This window comes from Apodemus sylvaticus, chromosome 20 (assembly GCF_947179515.1).
Source record: "Apodemus sylvaticus chromosome 20, mApoSyl1.1, whole genome shotgun sequence".
NCBI lineage: Eukaryota > Metazoa > Chordata > Mammalia > Rodentia > Muridae > Apodemus > Apodemus sylvaticus.
The window spans coordinates 30,989,876-31,008,085 of NC_067491.1; the positions used below are offsets into that span (position 1 = coordinate 30,989,876).

General features: G+C 39.6%; 1 protein-coding gene across 3 annotated transcripts in view; it reads right to left on the minus strand.

The window, feature by feature from the left end:
• Positions 1-18,210, minus strand: part of Tmtc2 (transmembrane O-mannosyltransferase targeting cadherins 2) — a 427,423-nt gene that overhangs the window by 256,569 nt on the left and 152,644 nt on the right. For all 3 annotated transcript variants that reach the window (XM_052165621.1, XM_052165622.1, XM_052165623.1), the window contains exon 2: positions 540-1,110. In XM_052165621.1, coding sequence (XP_052021581.1) covers positions 540-1,110 — 571 coding nt within the window. The remainder of the gene's footprint in view (positions 1-539; positions 1,111-18,210) is intronic.

The following is an 18,210-nucleotide window of genomic DNA, read 5'->3' on the forward strand; positions in this document are numbered from 1 at the left end:
GTTTTGCTTCTTCTATTCTTATACATGGAAAAATAAGCCAAGGTGACATAAATCACTGTTTAAACATCAGATTTCCCAATACCACTCAGAAGGATGTCAAGAACAGTCCTATTAACAAGTAACACAGGGTTTCCTCTCCACAGATGCCAGTATCTAGCTCAGTCACTGGTTGTGCTATTTTTACAAGCATGCATCACAGTCAAATACCGGATTATATTGAATTTGGCAAAAAGGTTAAAATAAAAAAGTGAATTGAATCCAATCAAGATGCATGCAACTTTACAAGGCAAACTTAACTCTCCTGCCGCTTAAGCATCACAAAAAGAAGTTCAAAAATAAAATAAGCAGGGATGGAAAGCCCGTTTGGTAGAGAAAGGTCAAAATGTGTACTTAAAAGAAGACAAAACTGGGACTATTTCTTTTTAAATTCTGCTTGAAGAAGATTGTTCTGTCTTTTTTAAATGGCACCAAACAACTCAATGGCACCGAGCACACAGACAACTCAATAATGCAATGCTCCAGAGGTAATGACCACTTACTTTGTAAATGGTAGGCAGGATCTGCTTCATTCTCAGTTTGTGGAAGACAAAGACATCATAAACAGCTGAGACTGCGAGGACAGTCACTCCTTGCTCTTTCCACAGCATGCTGAACCCCGCGCATAATCCGGTCCCCAGGAACCAGCCCCATGTCCTGGCCGAGTAGCCTCTTGTAGAACAGTGCTTAATGTAGCAGAGCAGGGACAGGAGAAAAAAGAGACTGGCGCCCACATCTGCCCTTCCCACGATGCCTGCCACTGCCTCCGTGTGGATGGGATGGGACGCAAACATGAGGCCGGCCATGAAAGTCCAGTATCCATCCCCAAGGAGGGCCTTGGAGAAGCGCGTGAAGAGGCCGGTGACAGCCGCATGCAAGAGGACATTGACAAGGTGATAGCTCCAGGGATTCAGCCCTCCGATGGCATGATTCAGTCGAAAAGAAAGAGTGCAGAGTGGACGGTAGGACTTGTGGCTACCGCTGTGGGTTAGAAGAGTCCCCCAGAAATCGTTGTAGAAAATGTGTGTCCAGGGGGTTTCTGGCAGCAGGTCCTGATTCGTCTTGATAGCACGACTGAAAAACAAAAGATAGCAAAAATAAAATTAAATTAAAAAAAAAGGAAACTGATGCTGATGAAGATACTGTCTCCCTTGAAGTGTGTCATTATATACTTTATGGTGGAATTCGCAGCACACAGAAGTTGAACCCTTAATCCCTGCTAAAGCTACAGAAAAGGTAGCTTTGCCATCCCCAGACAGTTACCCCTTGATAAGCACAGTCTTTGAAGAACAAATGAAAATACAAGTGCTCTTTTCACTTTTCAGCCTCCAGTGGCAGCACCCAAGGAATTGTTCCAAAGCCCTAGTGGAACTCGACAACACAGGCTGAGGCTGCATGACACTGCATTTCCAAGATGGCCTGGGTACTGCTCCTCTCTGGGACCCATCCGGGTCCAGCATCAGCATCGCCAAAAAATAGCTAAGTACCAGGACCTTAAAGGAGCACTCCTCATAGTATCAGGGTAAAAGATGGCCTAATGGAGGACTCTGGAGCATAGATGCCGAACACTGATATGTCCACCAATAGTGTCCGCGCTGTTGGTCTGTAGATCACAAGGAAGCTGTGTCAAAGACAGCTGTGTCAAAGAGATGAGGTGAGACCGCTCTCTACCTGTCTGCCTGCCATTATGTACACTACACAGCCTTTACACTTTACGCGCACTGCCATCACCAGTAAAAATTATTCATCTTAATAGAATGCTTTGAGCTGGGAATAAGGTTCTCTTTCGTATTTTCTTTAACGTTAAATAAGGTCATATGACAAACTTTATCACTTCCAGAAAGGATCTTTGTTTTTATTTTATTTACTTATATCCCAGTGTTGCTCCCCCTCCCAGTCCCTCTTCCCACAGTTCTTCTCCTTTGCCTCCCAGAGAAGGTGGTACTTCCCACCCCTACCAGGCCTCTTCACTCCGGGGGGCCTCATGTCTCTTAAGGATTAGGCACACCTTCTACTGAGGCCAGACCAGGCAGACCTCTGCTATATATGTGCTGGGGTCTCAGATCAGCCCGTGGATGCCGCCTTCCAGAAAGCATCTTAAAGGCAGAAGTTTAACCTCCCATCTCCTGGGGACCTCCTCTTACATATGAACTAACACTGAGTTGCAGTAGACTCCACAGCCCAGAACAGAACTTGCATACAACTGATGAATGTAATCAGAGGACAATGACCGGCTGTCGAGTTAGACGCCAGCTCAAAGTTAGCTGTCCTGTTTCTCTAAGACTGCATTGCTAGTTCTCCTAAGCACTCTTCTGGGAGTGTTAACTAGTAGCAGCAGCTGAGCCCAGACACAGCAAAATCCTCTGTTAATGGAAGACCGACGACATCACAGTTGTTTGATTTTCCATTTTGATTTTTCAAGTCTCCGTGTATCGACTGTATATTAAATGAATTTCCATATAAATTGGCTTTTAAAATATTAGAAACAGATGTTTTTTCTGGATCCATTAAATTAAAACACCCTGCTATGACATTCATCAAGAGTCTTACCCAGAAGTAATTGCTTAAGACTTGATGGGTTATAATTAAAATTTAAAAGAAATATGAAAAAACTGACATACTGCCAAGCAGCGTTGTCAGAGAGAGCAGATTTCAAATAATTCAGAATGAAGCTTGACTGGCTTATGCTATATATTAACCTCAAAAACGACATGTATATCTCTAGTATCAATGCAGAATCACTGAAGTGTCCCTGGTAGAGCCTCAGAGCAAAGGGGAAAGCATCATGGGATAGGGGGCCTTACTAATGCAGCGAGAAAAGTGAGGAAATACATTATTTAAGATAATGCTTCCCCCTTGCAATGGACTGTCCAAGAAAGATGGAAAATGGTCTTCCCTGACCCAATTATTCTATGATGTTTGAGTAACTCTGTAAAAGCTTTCTGAGAAAAAAGGAAGAAAAATGAAGAAACCTAAAAAAATCTGCTCAAAGTAGCTGGAACTTCTTACCATGATAGCAGTAAATCTGGTAACCTGTAGCAGGTAGCAATAAGCTACATCTGCCCCTCACAAATTTATAATTTCAGAACAAAGAACAAGATTACTAAATCCTAGACTTTTACAGGGCAAAAACTCTGAAGCACAGCAACAAATCTATACTCTTTAATGAAAAGAAATTAAAAAGCACACAGGGTTACTAAAGTGAAACAGAAGCACCAGGACATAACTAACCTCTGTGTAGAACATACCAGGTTAAGGGACAAATCTGCATGATGAAGTTCTTTAACAAGTGCTATCAGCCTAAGCAGGACTTTTCTTTACCCAATGAATGGTATGACAAAAGATCACAGAATATTATAAAACTACATTGAGTTTTAATATATAAGTCATGTCACACCTGCGAGTCAGTGATAAGGACCGAATTATGACACCACTCAGCTCTGCGCTTGGGAAGACAGACCAAAGGGGCCTTAATAGAATCTGAATGATCTTCTGCTAGGATGAGGAGTCGGCATTTGACACTAAGCAAAATAAGAGTTTGATCCATTTGCATTTTCTCCCAGGAGTCGAAAATAGAAACAGTGAAAATGACTTCTGCTATTTCATAGCTAATGAAACACCTTAACACCAAAGCAGAATTGCAAGCTGGTCTGATTCCCGAGGTTGCCTGCAGGAGCTGGTATCAGAAAACTCAGAAAGATAATAAAGAATGCAGAAAATTTCCATCTGGGGAAAGTAGGAGTGGTGGAGAAGTGGGACCCAGAGTAGCACAGGAGGAAGAGAAGCACTTGTAGGCAGAATTCTTCTGAAGCAGAAAGATTCAGTCTATCTAGTTTGCACAGAGGTCTTAATCTGCTTCTGGTTTTGTTAATTTGTACCTCTCTCATTTTGCTGCCCTGTGATTTTTTTTAACCATTGACAAACGTCTTGAGTGCTATGAAGCTGACGGATGGTGTGACTCAGGCACCCAACTGTTGTTGAGTACAGGTTCACACTGCTATTCCTCCCACCTGCTGACTTTTCCTGTGGCAAGCACCCTCACAAGTGATGCCCATTTTTCCTTCAGAGAGCAATGATGCTCCAGCCAGCAAAAGTAGGATGCTCTGCCCCTGCCCTATTGAAATGTACGTTTGGAAAGGCCAAGCCTCGAAGCAGGGAAAGGAGAAACCAACAATTTTGCAAAAGGCTAAAATCTGTTCTACAAGAGAAGGAAAAGAAAAAGAATGCCTTTTGTTAACTAATAATGTTTCAGCAATATGCAAACAGATGTATTTATGCTGAAACAAGGCAGCAGGATACAAAGCCTAAGAAAAGATTCTCAGGATGCATCTGGGTGGCAGAGCCTTTACACAGGATCCATGATTCCAGGACGGAGAGGAGAGAGTGGGAGAAGGGATAGGACTGGGGAGAAGACACATAGACTCTGGATCCAACTGGACACACATTGACTGAAAGGGTAGCACAGTGTGCCCTTGCCTCTCAATAACTTTTGTAAGCTAAAGATAAATGCAATTGCCTTGTCAGACCCCCATGAGAAATAAACCCAAAGTGCATTCGTATGTGCAGCAGAGCTTGTCACATGACATGTGTGCATGTACTCAAATGTGTATGTTAAGGAATGTCCTTGTGACACAAGTGTGTATAATACATACGCGTGTGCATATGTATGGACTCTGTGTAAGCCGTTGTCATGGCGACCACCCCAACCCCAAACCATTGACGCTTGTATCCATGCAAAAAATGTTGCTTTCAACACTCACTAGGGTTTATACTTGTCAGATTTGGAGGACTGAAATTGTATTTCACTTAAAGCTCATTTAGGCTTTAAGTTGGTGTGAGAAGCCTCAGCAGGTTTTTTCTTTGTTTGTTTGTTTTGTTTTTTTAAAGTGCTTGATACATAAACCTGACTACCTGAACTGGAAGCCAGGATCCCATGGTGGAAGACAAGAACCCACTTCCCAAATGCTGCTGGACTCTGACCTACACAAACACACCATAGCATTCTAATCTAACTGTACTTGTATGTAGATCATGTAGCCATAACTATAATAAGAGTATAGAGGTCAGAGGGCACTTTGAGGAGGTTGCTTTCCTCTTGGCACCTTGTTTTTGAGACAGGGTCTCTCTTACTATTACTTGGCTTGGGAGGCATGTTTGTCTGTGCTTTGTCTTTGAATATGCCAAGCCAGTTGGTCAGCAAGCTTCCAAGGGATTCTTCTGTCTTTGATCAAATTTCCCAGGTTCCCACTGGGATCACAGATGCATGCTATGGAAGTCTCAGGGAACAAACTCGGGTCATCAGGTTTTTGGCCCTGAGCGATTTCTCCTGCTTACTGCCCACACCTATACGGAAGGATGAGTAATGGAAACCTGACTTCTCTACTAATACAAAGTACTTTTACTTCCCCATGGACACTCTGCAGGTAAGAACAACCCTTCTCAGCAAGGCCCTGGCAAGTAGCACATCAAGCACTGTCACTTTGATGATTAACAGTAACGTCTGCTGTTTTTTCAGACCTATCCTTGCTGAGATAGGTGCCTTATCATTTCCTTTAGAAAACAGCTCCTACTTACTCTCAGCTCTTGAAGACCAGGTCAAGGATGCCCTCAGAACCTGAGGGAAAGTCTTATAATTTTGTCTCTCAGTATACTACAGCTCTTCAACCCCATGCCTGGCCACAACTGAATGAACAGAAGGCCACCAATCAGTCAAGACAGTGCCAATAATCCATTGAGAAAGGGCATCATATTTTGAGAATGAGATGAAATCCTACCATTGTTTAAAGAAAGGATATGTCTGAGAATAAGGCCAACTTATGTTATCAAAAACCAGAGCAAACAGGAAAAAGAGGCACTTATTGGTATAGTTGGATCCAACAGTGCCTGAAGCCAACAGATGCAGCTTCCTCCTAGAGATGTTGGTCTAACACATACAATCAACAGTGCTACACAGCATTCATTACACACTTCTCATATAACACTGCAGTTGCTCTTTTCATTCCTTATATTTGCTCAGATTGCATTGACACCAATTTTTCCTATAAACTATTCCCACTTTACTCAATCCCCACAGTTCATTACTACATTTCTGAACTGGAGGTTGGCCATGAGGGCTCTTCTATTTTTGCCTCTACATCTCTTTTTTATAAATTTTTAAGGGTATTGTGAAGCTTTCTACCACATCCAAACATCCCTTGAATCCTCCTTTTCTCCCTTTCCTAAAATCCTTATTCAGACTTCTGTTATTTCTTGCTTGTGGTGCTCTGCATGCTGACTAGAACTGCTTAGCCATTCGGAGCCTCCCTTCATTAGGCTGAAGTCCCCTCAGGAAAGAAACTATGTCCTTTTCTCTCAGTGACCAACGTATCGTAGGCATGCAATAAATATTGTTAAAGAGAACTCAATAGCTTTGCCTGCTATCTGCCTTCCGCTCACAGCCAGCATTCACAACCTCCTAGGTCAATCTCTTACTACAGACATCCCAACTTCAATCAATGTCCCCAGCATCCTTTCGTGGACTCAAACAATTTCTTGTCTCCTGGAAAGACACGGACCGTTTTCTTCCAGTCTTTACATCTTTCCACTACGGCATGCTAATTTGGAAACTACATGAGAAGGACTTCCTGGGTACTGTGGCTTACATTTGGCTTTGGGTACTAATGCATTCCTATTAATAATACTGACTTCTTAGTACAAGGACCAAGGATCTCAAACTGGATGATATATAAGACCTGTTTCAGAAGGAACAAGCAGGAATGTGTGTGTGTGTGTGTGTGTGTGTGTGTGTGTCTGTCTGTCTGTCTGTCTGTCTTGAGAGTGGCACATGGGTGTTTAATATTCCCTTTTCAATTCCCAAAAGAACACCATTGTCCAATTAAAAAAAACTGGTTCTGTCAAAGAAAGCATTCACCTGTCTGATTACTCATCTGTGTAACACTGTGCAAACTAGACAAAAATTCGAGGCTTTGAGTAATATTCAGCGTAACTAAGGAATCAAATAAATGTACACGGAATTTCACAGCAGAATGTGATGAATCCTCTTCTAATAAAAATACTCACAGCTATGGTAGAACATAAAACAAACCCATACCATTTCAGAAGGTCGGAAACTTGCACTGGGAATGCAAGCCTGCAGTGTGACATTGGGAGGTCGACGAAGTAGTGACTCAAGCTGGGGGTATGTTACGAGAACTAGAGTCAGAATTTCCGAAGCCCACAGAAGGGTTGTGCATTTGAAGATGCAGCAAGAAGGAAGAATGGGATGACACACACAACTGCCATGACCTCTTCTAGTACCACTCTCCCCAGTGACATCAGTAATATTTATGTGTAGCTCATTTTCCTTCTTGAAACATCTTTATCTCCTCCAACATGCTACCAACTCCTCCGCACCAGAAAACACGAGTCATTCACTTCTGGAGAGGTAACACGTAGTAGGTATCCAAGAGATGTCTGATAAGCTGGATTCTAATTAGAGATGACGAATATGGGAAGCTTCATTCACCTCTTTAGAAAATGTCTAAATTGTTTTAAGCGTGTAGGGAATTATCACTTTCATCTAAAAGTAGTTCACTCACTCTGAAGCACTAACCCCTGCTCACACAATGATAATTAACTGTGAAAAACCATCAGGTTAATTGGCTTACCTAAATGTCTTTGGCACTCATTTGCCACTTAACCTATAATCCCTTCATCAAAGTCTCTCTTTAGGGATAAGCCATTATATTTAGAAAGCTCCAGTTAATATGCAAATACTTGGTTAATAGGGTAAGGGAATGAGGAAAAATACTAGAACATCTTGATCCTGTCTCAGTTTAAGAATAAGTGATGTATTTCAGAATCAGACAGAGCAAGGACATTTTACAGAAAGACACTCTACTGCTTGGGCAGGGATGTCTTAAGGTCCAGGGACAATGAGAGGCATTAGAATCAGGCTGGCATTGTCATTATATGCGGGACTCCTTGCTCCTTTGCTTCTTGACCTCCCCCAACTAGGTTGTAAACCTGTCAAGGTCAGAAATGATAACTTCATAAGCAACTACCACTTAATAAATTCTCACCATCTCACTGTCTGGGAGAAAGGTCACAAGATGTGAGAAAAAGCCTGTTTCACAGCTAAACACGAAAGGCTGGAGTGGGAAAAGCATAAAGCGCATGTTTGCTGGCCACAAAGGTAGGTATTGCAAGCAAAGGAGCACTTTTTAGCAAATTCTTCCTCCATTCCTTTGAGAGCTTTTCCCATAAGCAAGGAAAGGGCATTTATGAGCTGGACGTAAACAGAGATCCATTCCTACCCCACCACACAATCCTCCAAAACTAGAAAAGGAAATCCATTTAAAGATGGCTAGGGCTGTAACTGAATCTATACCCAGATTATTGGAAATTAACCCTCCCAGAGCTAAGGCAACTCTGTCCTCATCCCAAAATTGTTTCCTCTGCACCCTTTCTTTTCATAAGGACAGAGCTTGGAGAAGACTCTCTCCTAAATACTTTTGACAAATTCTAAATTCTCCAGATAAAATAATGTGGCCCATTCAATATTTTTCTACAATAGGTCTCTAAAAGGTTTTAACTGTCCCTGGCAAGTATTAAGTCCTGCAAAGGAAAGCTGATTATTGAAGTTGAAAGTGTAGTTACCTAAAGATGTTTCTAAATGATATTTACATGGAAACTATTTAGCAAGATTAAAGCAAAAGCTAACAGCAGGAAGATATCAGGAATACTATACTTTAGAAGTTTAATTCTACTGATTAAAAGACTCTTCAGCTCAAATACTATCTCCTGAACATCTTGAAATCTTTTTACTGTTTTGAAACTTATATGATGAAAACTATTTCCTACTCATTTACTTGCTGGCTATATGTGCATTACACCTTCCTAATTTATCAAGAGACAGTATCTAATTTATCAAGAGATGAGCATCTCTTTTCCAGTATTCTAAACTGATTCACCCACAACTAAAAGCTTATAGTCTACCCTGAGAATTTTCAAGAAGCTGATAACGGCTTTTCAAGTAAAAGAATCATTTCAGCATACAAGTTTATAACCATCGTGAATTTGTTAGTAGAGTTTCATAGGCATGAAGTAGGAGAGGTTTGGCATGTGGTATCCACCTGTAAGCTCAGCATGTTAAAAGCTGCGGCAAAACTTCACAAGTCTTGATTCCGGTCTGGACTGCCCCTAGGTAGCCCAGGCTGGACTTGAACTCATTACCATCCCTCTTCGTCCTCCTAAGTATAAGTAGCTAGGCCGACAGGTGATGTGGCATGAGTAGTGATAAATATTTTTATGTTTTATTTCTTTGGTTTTACAAAACATAGTGTGTTTCTATTACAAATGGATTTTGAGTATTTGTAATATATTCCAATAATTTAAAAAAAAAAGAACAAGTGTGACTCAACACTTGTAATTTCTCAAGCTTAAAAGTAATCTAGTTGGGCATGAAAGAATAAGTTTAATTCTACTGTTCTGCCTGGCTGAGGTAAAGATATCACAAATTAAAAGATGCAGAAGAGGTGCGGTTAAGGGAAGGTATTTAACTACCTACTTGATATTTACTAGATTCTAAGAGAGAATGGAAGTATAACCAACAGATTCCAACATCTCTGTTTTGAGCACACTCATGGTCTATGACCTCGAGAAGAAAACAGGAAGATTGTCTTTGTACACAGGTTGCAGGCATCCAACTACACTCTAAACAAGCTTGCTTGGACTGACTGAACAATCCCTTCCACTTAAAACCCTTAATTTGCACATATTACAGTACCACTCCTTTTCAGACGAGATGTATGAAGATGATGGTGAATTTCCCAATCTGCCAAGAATAATACTGCTTTCTTTTAAAGAGTCACATCCTTGAGGTGTGTTCCTGATCCTCACCACCCAGGTAAAGAGGAAATATGCCTGCTGGCTAAGGTCAGGATCAAGTAACTCCCACCCTAAACGTTGCCAGATCATGAAAACGAGGAACAGTTACTAAAAGGAAAAACTAAACAGTCTTTTAAAGGGCAGTGTCACCAAAAGGAAGCTGTTTGTGTTCAATTATCCAGATGGTCCTCTTATCTTCTCGCTTTCTTACTGTCTTTTGTGACGTGAGTCTTAACCCAGACACATTTCTTTATCCTTACTTCTCTTTCTGCCAAAATTAAGAACAGCCAAGAAGCTGACTCAGCCAAGTGTCTTCAATGTATCTTCACATTTTATATTTCAGATTTCCCAAATGTTGCCAATGTATCCTCACAGGTATTCTAGTTACGGCATCTCTTTGTGTTTATATCACTTTGGAAAATGTGCTCATGTTCAGCACTGCAGTAACCACTGTGGCTCTGAGTCAGTGCAGACAGATAACCCTGGAGGGGAGAACAGAAGAGTCTGGCCCAAGACATAGTTCTGCAAAGATTAGAGCTGCGTCCAGATTCAAAGAGGGCACCCACTTTTCTATGACTCTGCCAAATATGGACTGAGTGGTTTCCCCATCTCTCCTAAATACTTAAGACTCTCAATACCTCAGGGAGTGACACATTCAGAGTTAAGGACATGGAAAATGGTTATTAAGTTAAAATGAGACTTCCGGAGTTGTTTTGAACACAGTCTGATTGATGTCTATGTAAAAAAAAGAAATTGTACACCTGGAGAAACGACGGAGAATGCATAAAGTGATCAGGGGACACATAGTGGGGGGACATTTTGAGAAATGAACCTTCTAAATGATAAAGATAAAGACTATGAGGGAAAACAAAGCCGCAGGCACCTCCATCTTAGTTTCTGCATCCAAAACTGTAGGAAAATACATTTCTATTGTGTATGCTACAGGTCAGGGTGATTTTGTAATGGAAGCACTTGCAGATCATCACACAAAAATATATGACGGGGGGCAAACACCCTGCCCAGTGTCAGCATATTTATACCCAGCCAGCATATTTATTTCTCTGACACTGTACCTATAACCCTGTCATTCCTAAAAGGCTGAACTTCTCTGTGAATAGAAATAGGGATATAAGAGATGCCTTATAGTCAGTTATGCCAGAATTGACTAGGTTCTTAACAAGGAGGAAGGGGAATATCAATCCTACCAACAGGACCAATACCACAAGGGTACATGCTAATGAGACAGACATAGTAAAATGGCGATGATACTTCATATTTACCCTGAGATTAACAAAAGTCACAGAGTACATGCATTATTTCATTTTATCTACCCATAAGGCTCCAAAACCAGGAGAGTGGAGTAGTAGGAGGAGGTTAGAGAAGAGGCTCAGATAGAACATGAGTGTGGCTCTCCAGCCCACTCCATCTAACTCTCAAAGCCGTTGCTGTTCTTCCTCATGGATGTAAATCTCCAGCAGGAAGTGTTGGTAAGACCATTTGAAAGTAAAGTCCTGGTCTCTTATTGCGTTTTGTCTGGAATCCATATATCTGCCCTCAAGACAAAATAAAGCTATAAAAATGCTCTGTGCCATATTTTTTTAATTTCTGCATTTCAAAAAGAAATCCATCTTTTAACACTAAGGAATCTTGGAAAACGTGAGTCAAAGGAAGGTGTTAGCTGTCTTCCAGTGACGGGTGCAAGCGGCGGCGGCCTCATGAGAGCACCACGCTAACCTATAATTTCGCCATACAAAATCTAATAGAAAACATATTCTGGCAGAAAGTTTTGCTGCCTCCATCTCTTTTTCAGCTATAAAAGAGTGGCGCACACTCACACATGCATCTGAAAAAGATCAGACTCAAACACATTGCCACAACACACACGCACAACATGGACAGTTTCACCAGAATTGCCTGTGATGACAGACTACACAGACATCCCTACAATAAAATCAGCCTCACAGCTAAATCAGAGAGTCCTTTTGGACGCAAGAATATATGAGTCCTGATGAGAAACAGGCAGAGAGGAAAACGCTCTCATTTACAACCAGCACAGATGAGCTTACGCAAAGTACCCAAACATTTGGTCCACAAACCGCCAGCATCTCTCTAATTTGTCATGCAAGGCTAGAGATATTTCAAGAAAAAAAAAATGAAGACAGAAAGAGATATTAACTTCACCATTAAAATTTATTGCCATTCCAATATGTAGTATTTTCTGATCTGGGATGTCAGTCCTTGGTGACAGTTTCATAATCAAGGAATAAATTAAATTCCAAGAAGCTCGGATGCTATTTCTGTTTGTAGCCTTTTAAATAAATCACATTATAAGTGTTCTATATATATGTGCTAAATGTTATGGGAAAATAATCAGCTAGCTCCTTTAGATCTCATGTTATTAACAGACACATGACAGAGCACAAACATGAGCCTTTAAGAAGAAGAAAGTGAGAAACATAGTACACTGTATGCTTTTTTTCACATTAACTGAACAGCTGCATTAAGGAGCACCATATTTTAAACCCTCACTTTGAGTGTGAAGTCAATAACCTAGATGGACTCTCCAAGTCAGCCTTGAGATCATCTCTTCTCACACTTGATCACAACTGCCATCAGTGAGCACAATTTCTATCTCCCCCACCACTGCCAATGAAACTTTTTCAACATACAAGTAACCATTTTTAATTAAATAAATGCACAAGGCATTAAATGAACCAGCAGAATCTATGTACAAGAATGAAAGATAGTATTCCAATCAGAGGAATCTAAGCATAACACATTTAATTTTTCACTCCAATCCATAAAGAGGAAACTACATTCCTCTTTTATCTGAAGCAACTTCTAACATTATTCATGCACCGTATCAAAAATGCACGTTCTCAGACATGCCGAGTTGGCCAAATCTTGATTGAAATCTTTCCTCTTGGACTTCCTCACTGTGTTCCCCTTTCTCATCTATAAACCACTGCTGTTGAAGGTTAAATAAGATAATTAGGTTAACCCCAAAGCCTGATGCCTAATACACAGTGGACACTTAAAAAGTGAGTGTCTTGGGGCTGGAGATATCTAAGCCATTAAAGAACATTGGCGGCTCTTCCAGAAGACCTGGGTTTAATCTCATTGCCTACAGGGCAACTCACAGCTTTCTGTTAGCCAGCTCGAGGGGATCTACGGTCTTCTTCTGGCTTCCATTGGGACCAGAATACATGCAGTATACAGACAAACCACGTAGACATATACTTTTCCAGAAAAGTAAATGATTGCCCTGAAACATACATACATACACATATATGTATGTATGTAAGTATTCTCCTTGCCTTCCTCACTGCCATACAAGAGCACGTTTTGCTTTTGTTGCTTTTGTTTTGTTTTAAGCTGGACACAGTGGCGTATCCCCATGCTCCAGCTGTAGAGCCTGAAGCAATGAGGACTACAAGTTCAAGGCCAAACTCAACACTGTTGCAGGATTCTGCCTTCAACAAAAAGGGTGCCACTTTTCGGTAATACTAGTACATCTACACAGTGCATTCAGTTGCTGATAACATTTATCGTTCTCTTAGCACGCTCACCCAACACCTTAAGCATTTTTTCTCCTACTGAACCTGTGCTAAATTGCCTTTGGCTTAATCACAAATTAAACACATTAGCTAATCTAAGAGCCCAGAAATGATATCTACATCAGTCTACCTCTGCCAGGAGAGATGATTAAAATGTTAAGTGACATGATAAAAAAAAAAAAGGCACAAAAGAAACAGAGAAAGTCTCAGAGTCTGTATTTCATGTCCTAATTAGGATATTCTGGGGAGCAGCCTCGCCATAAGAAAGGCAGTTATTGCACTATCTTTTAGATAAAAGATCATCTTTTCTACTGAACATGATATTGTACTCTATAAACACTGATTTTTTTAAGGTATAAATTCAAATCTTGTAATTTCTTTGTATGAAACACAAAAATAATTAGTTCAGGCATTTCAAATCACAGGAGACACTTATTTCAAAGATAGTACATTTGAAAGACAGATAATATACATTAAAACTCTGCTGTATTTGCAAGTAAAACTGAGATAAAAATAATATTTGTTAGAGATCTCTTTACCTTCTTGATGTGAGATAAACCTAAACATGTGAACTATGGTCATGATGGCTTAGATTGCAACAACGACAAAAAAAGTTCAGAAATGTATCTTTGACCTTAAGAGCAATGTCATAAGCTCTACTATGGTTATTTTATGAAGGGAAAATGGATTTTTTTTTACATGGAAAAATTAATATTAATAGTTGACTTGGGGAGGACAATAAAGCACATGCCTTGTACTCTAATGGTTCTTCTCTGAGAGTATCCTGAGGCGACATTCAATATTGCTAATGGGACTAATACTGTACAACTCCCCAAAGGCATTTAGTACTTTAGACCGGAACTACAAACTGTGCTGTCTTTAAAAGTCAAGAGGTCATTGGGAAAGGTCATTTTTCAAAGCTCCAATGAACTGGCACCGGGCTTTTAGCTAGCCACAGAGATAAGGCATGTAGTCTTAGTAACTGAATAGCCTTTCTTTAATTTTTAATGTCTGTCCACTTCACAGCTTCCAAGAGGAATCAATGGCTTACTTAGGGTATCATAAATGGCTCAGACTGTGAGTATGCATGTGCTTTGAAAAAGCAGGAAAGTCATCCATCACCTATGTATTTTAGTGAACATTTGCTAAAGGTTACAGAAGTTAAATATTAAGGCATCTTCCTTGTCACTGAAAAGGGAAAGAAAAAAAAATAGTAACAACCTCTGTAATGTCACCCTGCAGAAGAGTTTAAATGAAAATAAAGACCGTGGAGGAGACACGTGTTTTTTATTTCACATTCAGAAAGCACATGCAGGTATAAATGTGTTCAAATGGCAGTGAGTTCGTCTGGAATGTGAAAGACCATGGGGTTCACACATCTAAAGACCAACAGTTGTTTTAGAAATTAACTACACCATCTCTTAAACTTCTACACAACTTCTAAACTGATCCAGGTGTTATCACCAGGATAGGTACAGTACTAGCAAATTGAACTGTGAAGCCAGCTCCAGCATGTTCTAATGTGCTCCATATGCTGAAAATGATCATCTTGGTAAGAAGCACATTCAACAAAAGCCTAAGTTTCCAGCAAAACAAGGGTTTCATTATCAACATTAAGTCCACAGATGACTACTTGGGGACAAAGGCTGATTTCACACTGTTTATGATTTTCAACGAAGAAAAGATTGTGGGAGAGTAATTCAGCACCAGAATAACAAAGCCATGTTTGTCCCAGGACTGGTGATGACATGACACCAATTTGGTCACCATTATAAAGTCAGCACTGTTTGTACCAGTCAGGCTTTGTCCTAAAATCATATCTGGACCCAAAAGAGATTTTAGATAGAAAACTGAGGAAGGACCATATACTTGTGGGGGTGTATACCTTTCTAGTCTTCAAAGTATATATATGTATATACATATATACATATACACATATATGTACATACATAGGATATATATCAATGTTTATGTAGATATATGTATAGAAATATATAGTAACTATATATGTATATATAGATATATCTAGCATATATCTATATATCTCCTATATATATGGATATATATACCTGTACCTGAATATGCATATATATGTGTGTATATATGGATATGTAGATATATAGATATCTATATCCATGTGTATATATGTATATATATACATATATATGATCTCAATATTTTTCCCATAATTTCACTTACAAAAAATGAGAAGTCTCTGACAAGACTGCAGAGGATGTAGCAGAGGTGGGGAAAATCCCACTACTGGACTGGTTGTCACAGAGCTGTTTCTACTATACCAGAGTCTCTACACAAGAGCACTTTGTACTGGAGAGGGTGTTCACCATTTCCATTCATAATTCATGATTTCTAAAAAAAGACGACTTTAGTCTATAAGTAAAACACTACACAATAAAGAAGCACAAGTTTCGCGCAATTCCCCTTGGTCCATTTCTTTTGCAACTACTGGTACTGACTAAAACGTCTAAATGATGTTAAATTAGTGCACCACACCGGAACACTGTGTGGAGCAGAAGGACTTTGGCCACTGGTCACTATGCATCTATTGACTTTACCATTGACTGAAAACCATATAGCTTTTTAATAACAACTTCAAAATATCCCATTAAGATAACATCAATTTCTTTGTAATCCTTCTTCGAGAATTCAACACCTATATTACAAAAAAAACAAAAAAAAAAACAAAAAACAAAACAAAACAAACAAAAAAAAACCCCCAGGATATGAAGTATGAGACACACAAACCCCATTTCTCACATAGAGTGACAGACCCACAACTGATATTCAAAACATAAAGAAAAAGGGGATCAAGGTTTTTCAGGCTTGTGCTAGGCTCAGGAATGTCAGTTGGGTAGCTATTTACCAACTACAATGTTCATACTAGTGGAGCTAGTCGAGCTATCTAAATACCACGTACCACAGTAGAACTGCTTCACACGACCACTCATTGATGAGGTGAGCATGATTCACATATACAATTGGAGGCAGTGGTGAACTTGCAGAGAATGCCTAGTTTCTCAATGTGCATGTTGATGATAATCGAAGAAGGGAGTAGGGGATGACTAGTTTAGCAAATTGTGGTACTCCCGAAAATCGTAACAGAATAAAGTGACCAACACAAGAAAGCTGAGTTTTTAAGAATAAGGAGGACAGAAAAATATAAAACTGGGTCCAAACTCAACAGTTCCAGAGTGAGAACAGGTGCAATAGCACCACAGCCATGGAAATCTTCTAGAAAAATGTAGAAGAAACAAAGTACCAATGATTCAGAAATGCAGCCATCTTTACCACCAATCAAAAGAAAACTCAGACTTCCGTAAAACACTCAGAATAAATGATCAGAAAGTTTTAGTGTAAAGGATAAGAATATAACCTCCAAACTTTTTGTAAGTGTTGCTCTGCATCTACAGTGTCATTATCAATATTATTACTTATTTGTTATATTTAAGAAAATGATGGTAAAAACCCATGCTTTACTAATCATGGAACAGACGGAGTAAGAAAGGGAACATAAATTCATTATCTACTCTGTGGTGTTTCTATGAATTAAAATATCATCCTTGTTCTCAGAATGACTAATTATTCAAAGTCACAAAAGTTTAAAGAAGCACTATTTTAAAAACTTTGAAATTTGAAAATATTCAAAGGCAGCCACATAAGAGTCACCTTGATCAGTCATTTTGAGACATTCTGAAGGCTTGACTCATTTACTCCAGAAGAAATAGTTAAGGAAATGGTTATTTGATTCAAATTACTGAAAATGTACCAGACCAAAGGAAACTTCAATGTTTTCTATAGTTGGTGGAAACATTTAAATCTTGGAAAAACTCATAGATACTGAACTAGGAGCAAGAACACTGACAATGGCCCTTTCCTTCTCAGCTAAACCCCTCTAGAAACCCCCACAGACCACACTAGAGAACATACCTAGAGGTATCTCCTAGACACTTTCAAATTCAATCAAGATAACAAGGGAGATTCTCCACTACATTGAGTCAGATCGTCTATGGATATTAATGCTGAGAACAAAGTAAAATATATAATGATATAATAGGGTCTGTTTTATCTAATGATATAATAGGGTTTCAGAACTCAGTGTCCTGGAATTTCAAAATCAGAGACTGGGTATTAAGAGAGATCCACTAAGAAAATATTGAGATACAACATTTCTGTGTCTCTAAAGGACAGTACTTCTACGACCGATAGCAACCCACTACTAATCACTCAACAGATCCACTATGATTTGCATTATATTTATGTGCAAAATGAAATTAAATGCTTTGTGAGGTGATACACACATTTAATCTCAGCACTCTGGAGGCAGAGGCAGACAGATTTCTGTGAGTTGGAGGCCAGTCTGTCTGAAACAAAAGAAAGACTGGCAGAATTATACTACATATTATTTAATATCCTCCTTTAAATGTCCTCATTATGATTGTCTTATATATTTGACTTTGTTCTCAGCATTAATATCCATATATGATCTGACTCAATGAAATGAAGAATCTCCCTTGTTATCCTGATTGAATTGGAAACCATTTAGGAGACACCTCTAGGTAGGTCTGGTCTATGGGAGTTTCCAGAGGGGTTTAGCTGAGAAGGAAAGGGCCATTGTCATTACTGCAGTTCCATTCCACTAGTGGACATCCTTGACTAAAGAGAAAGGGCAAAGAAAGAAGCTAGATTGACCTAGAGTTGATAGTTCCCTGGAACCTGACTACAGACAAAGTAG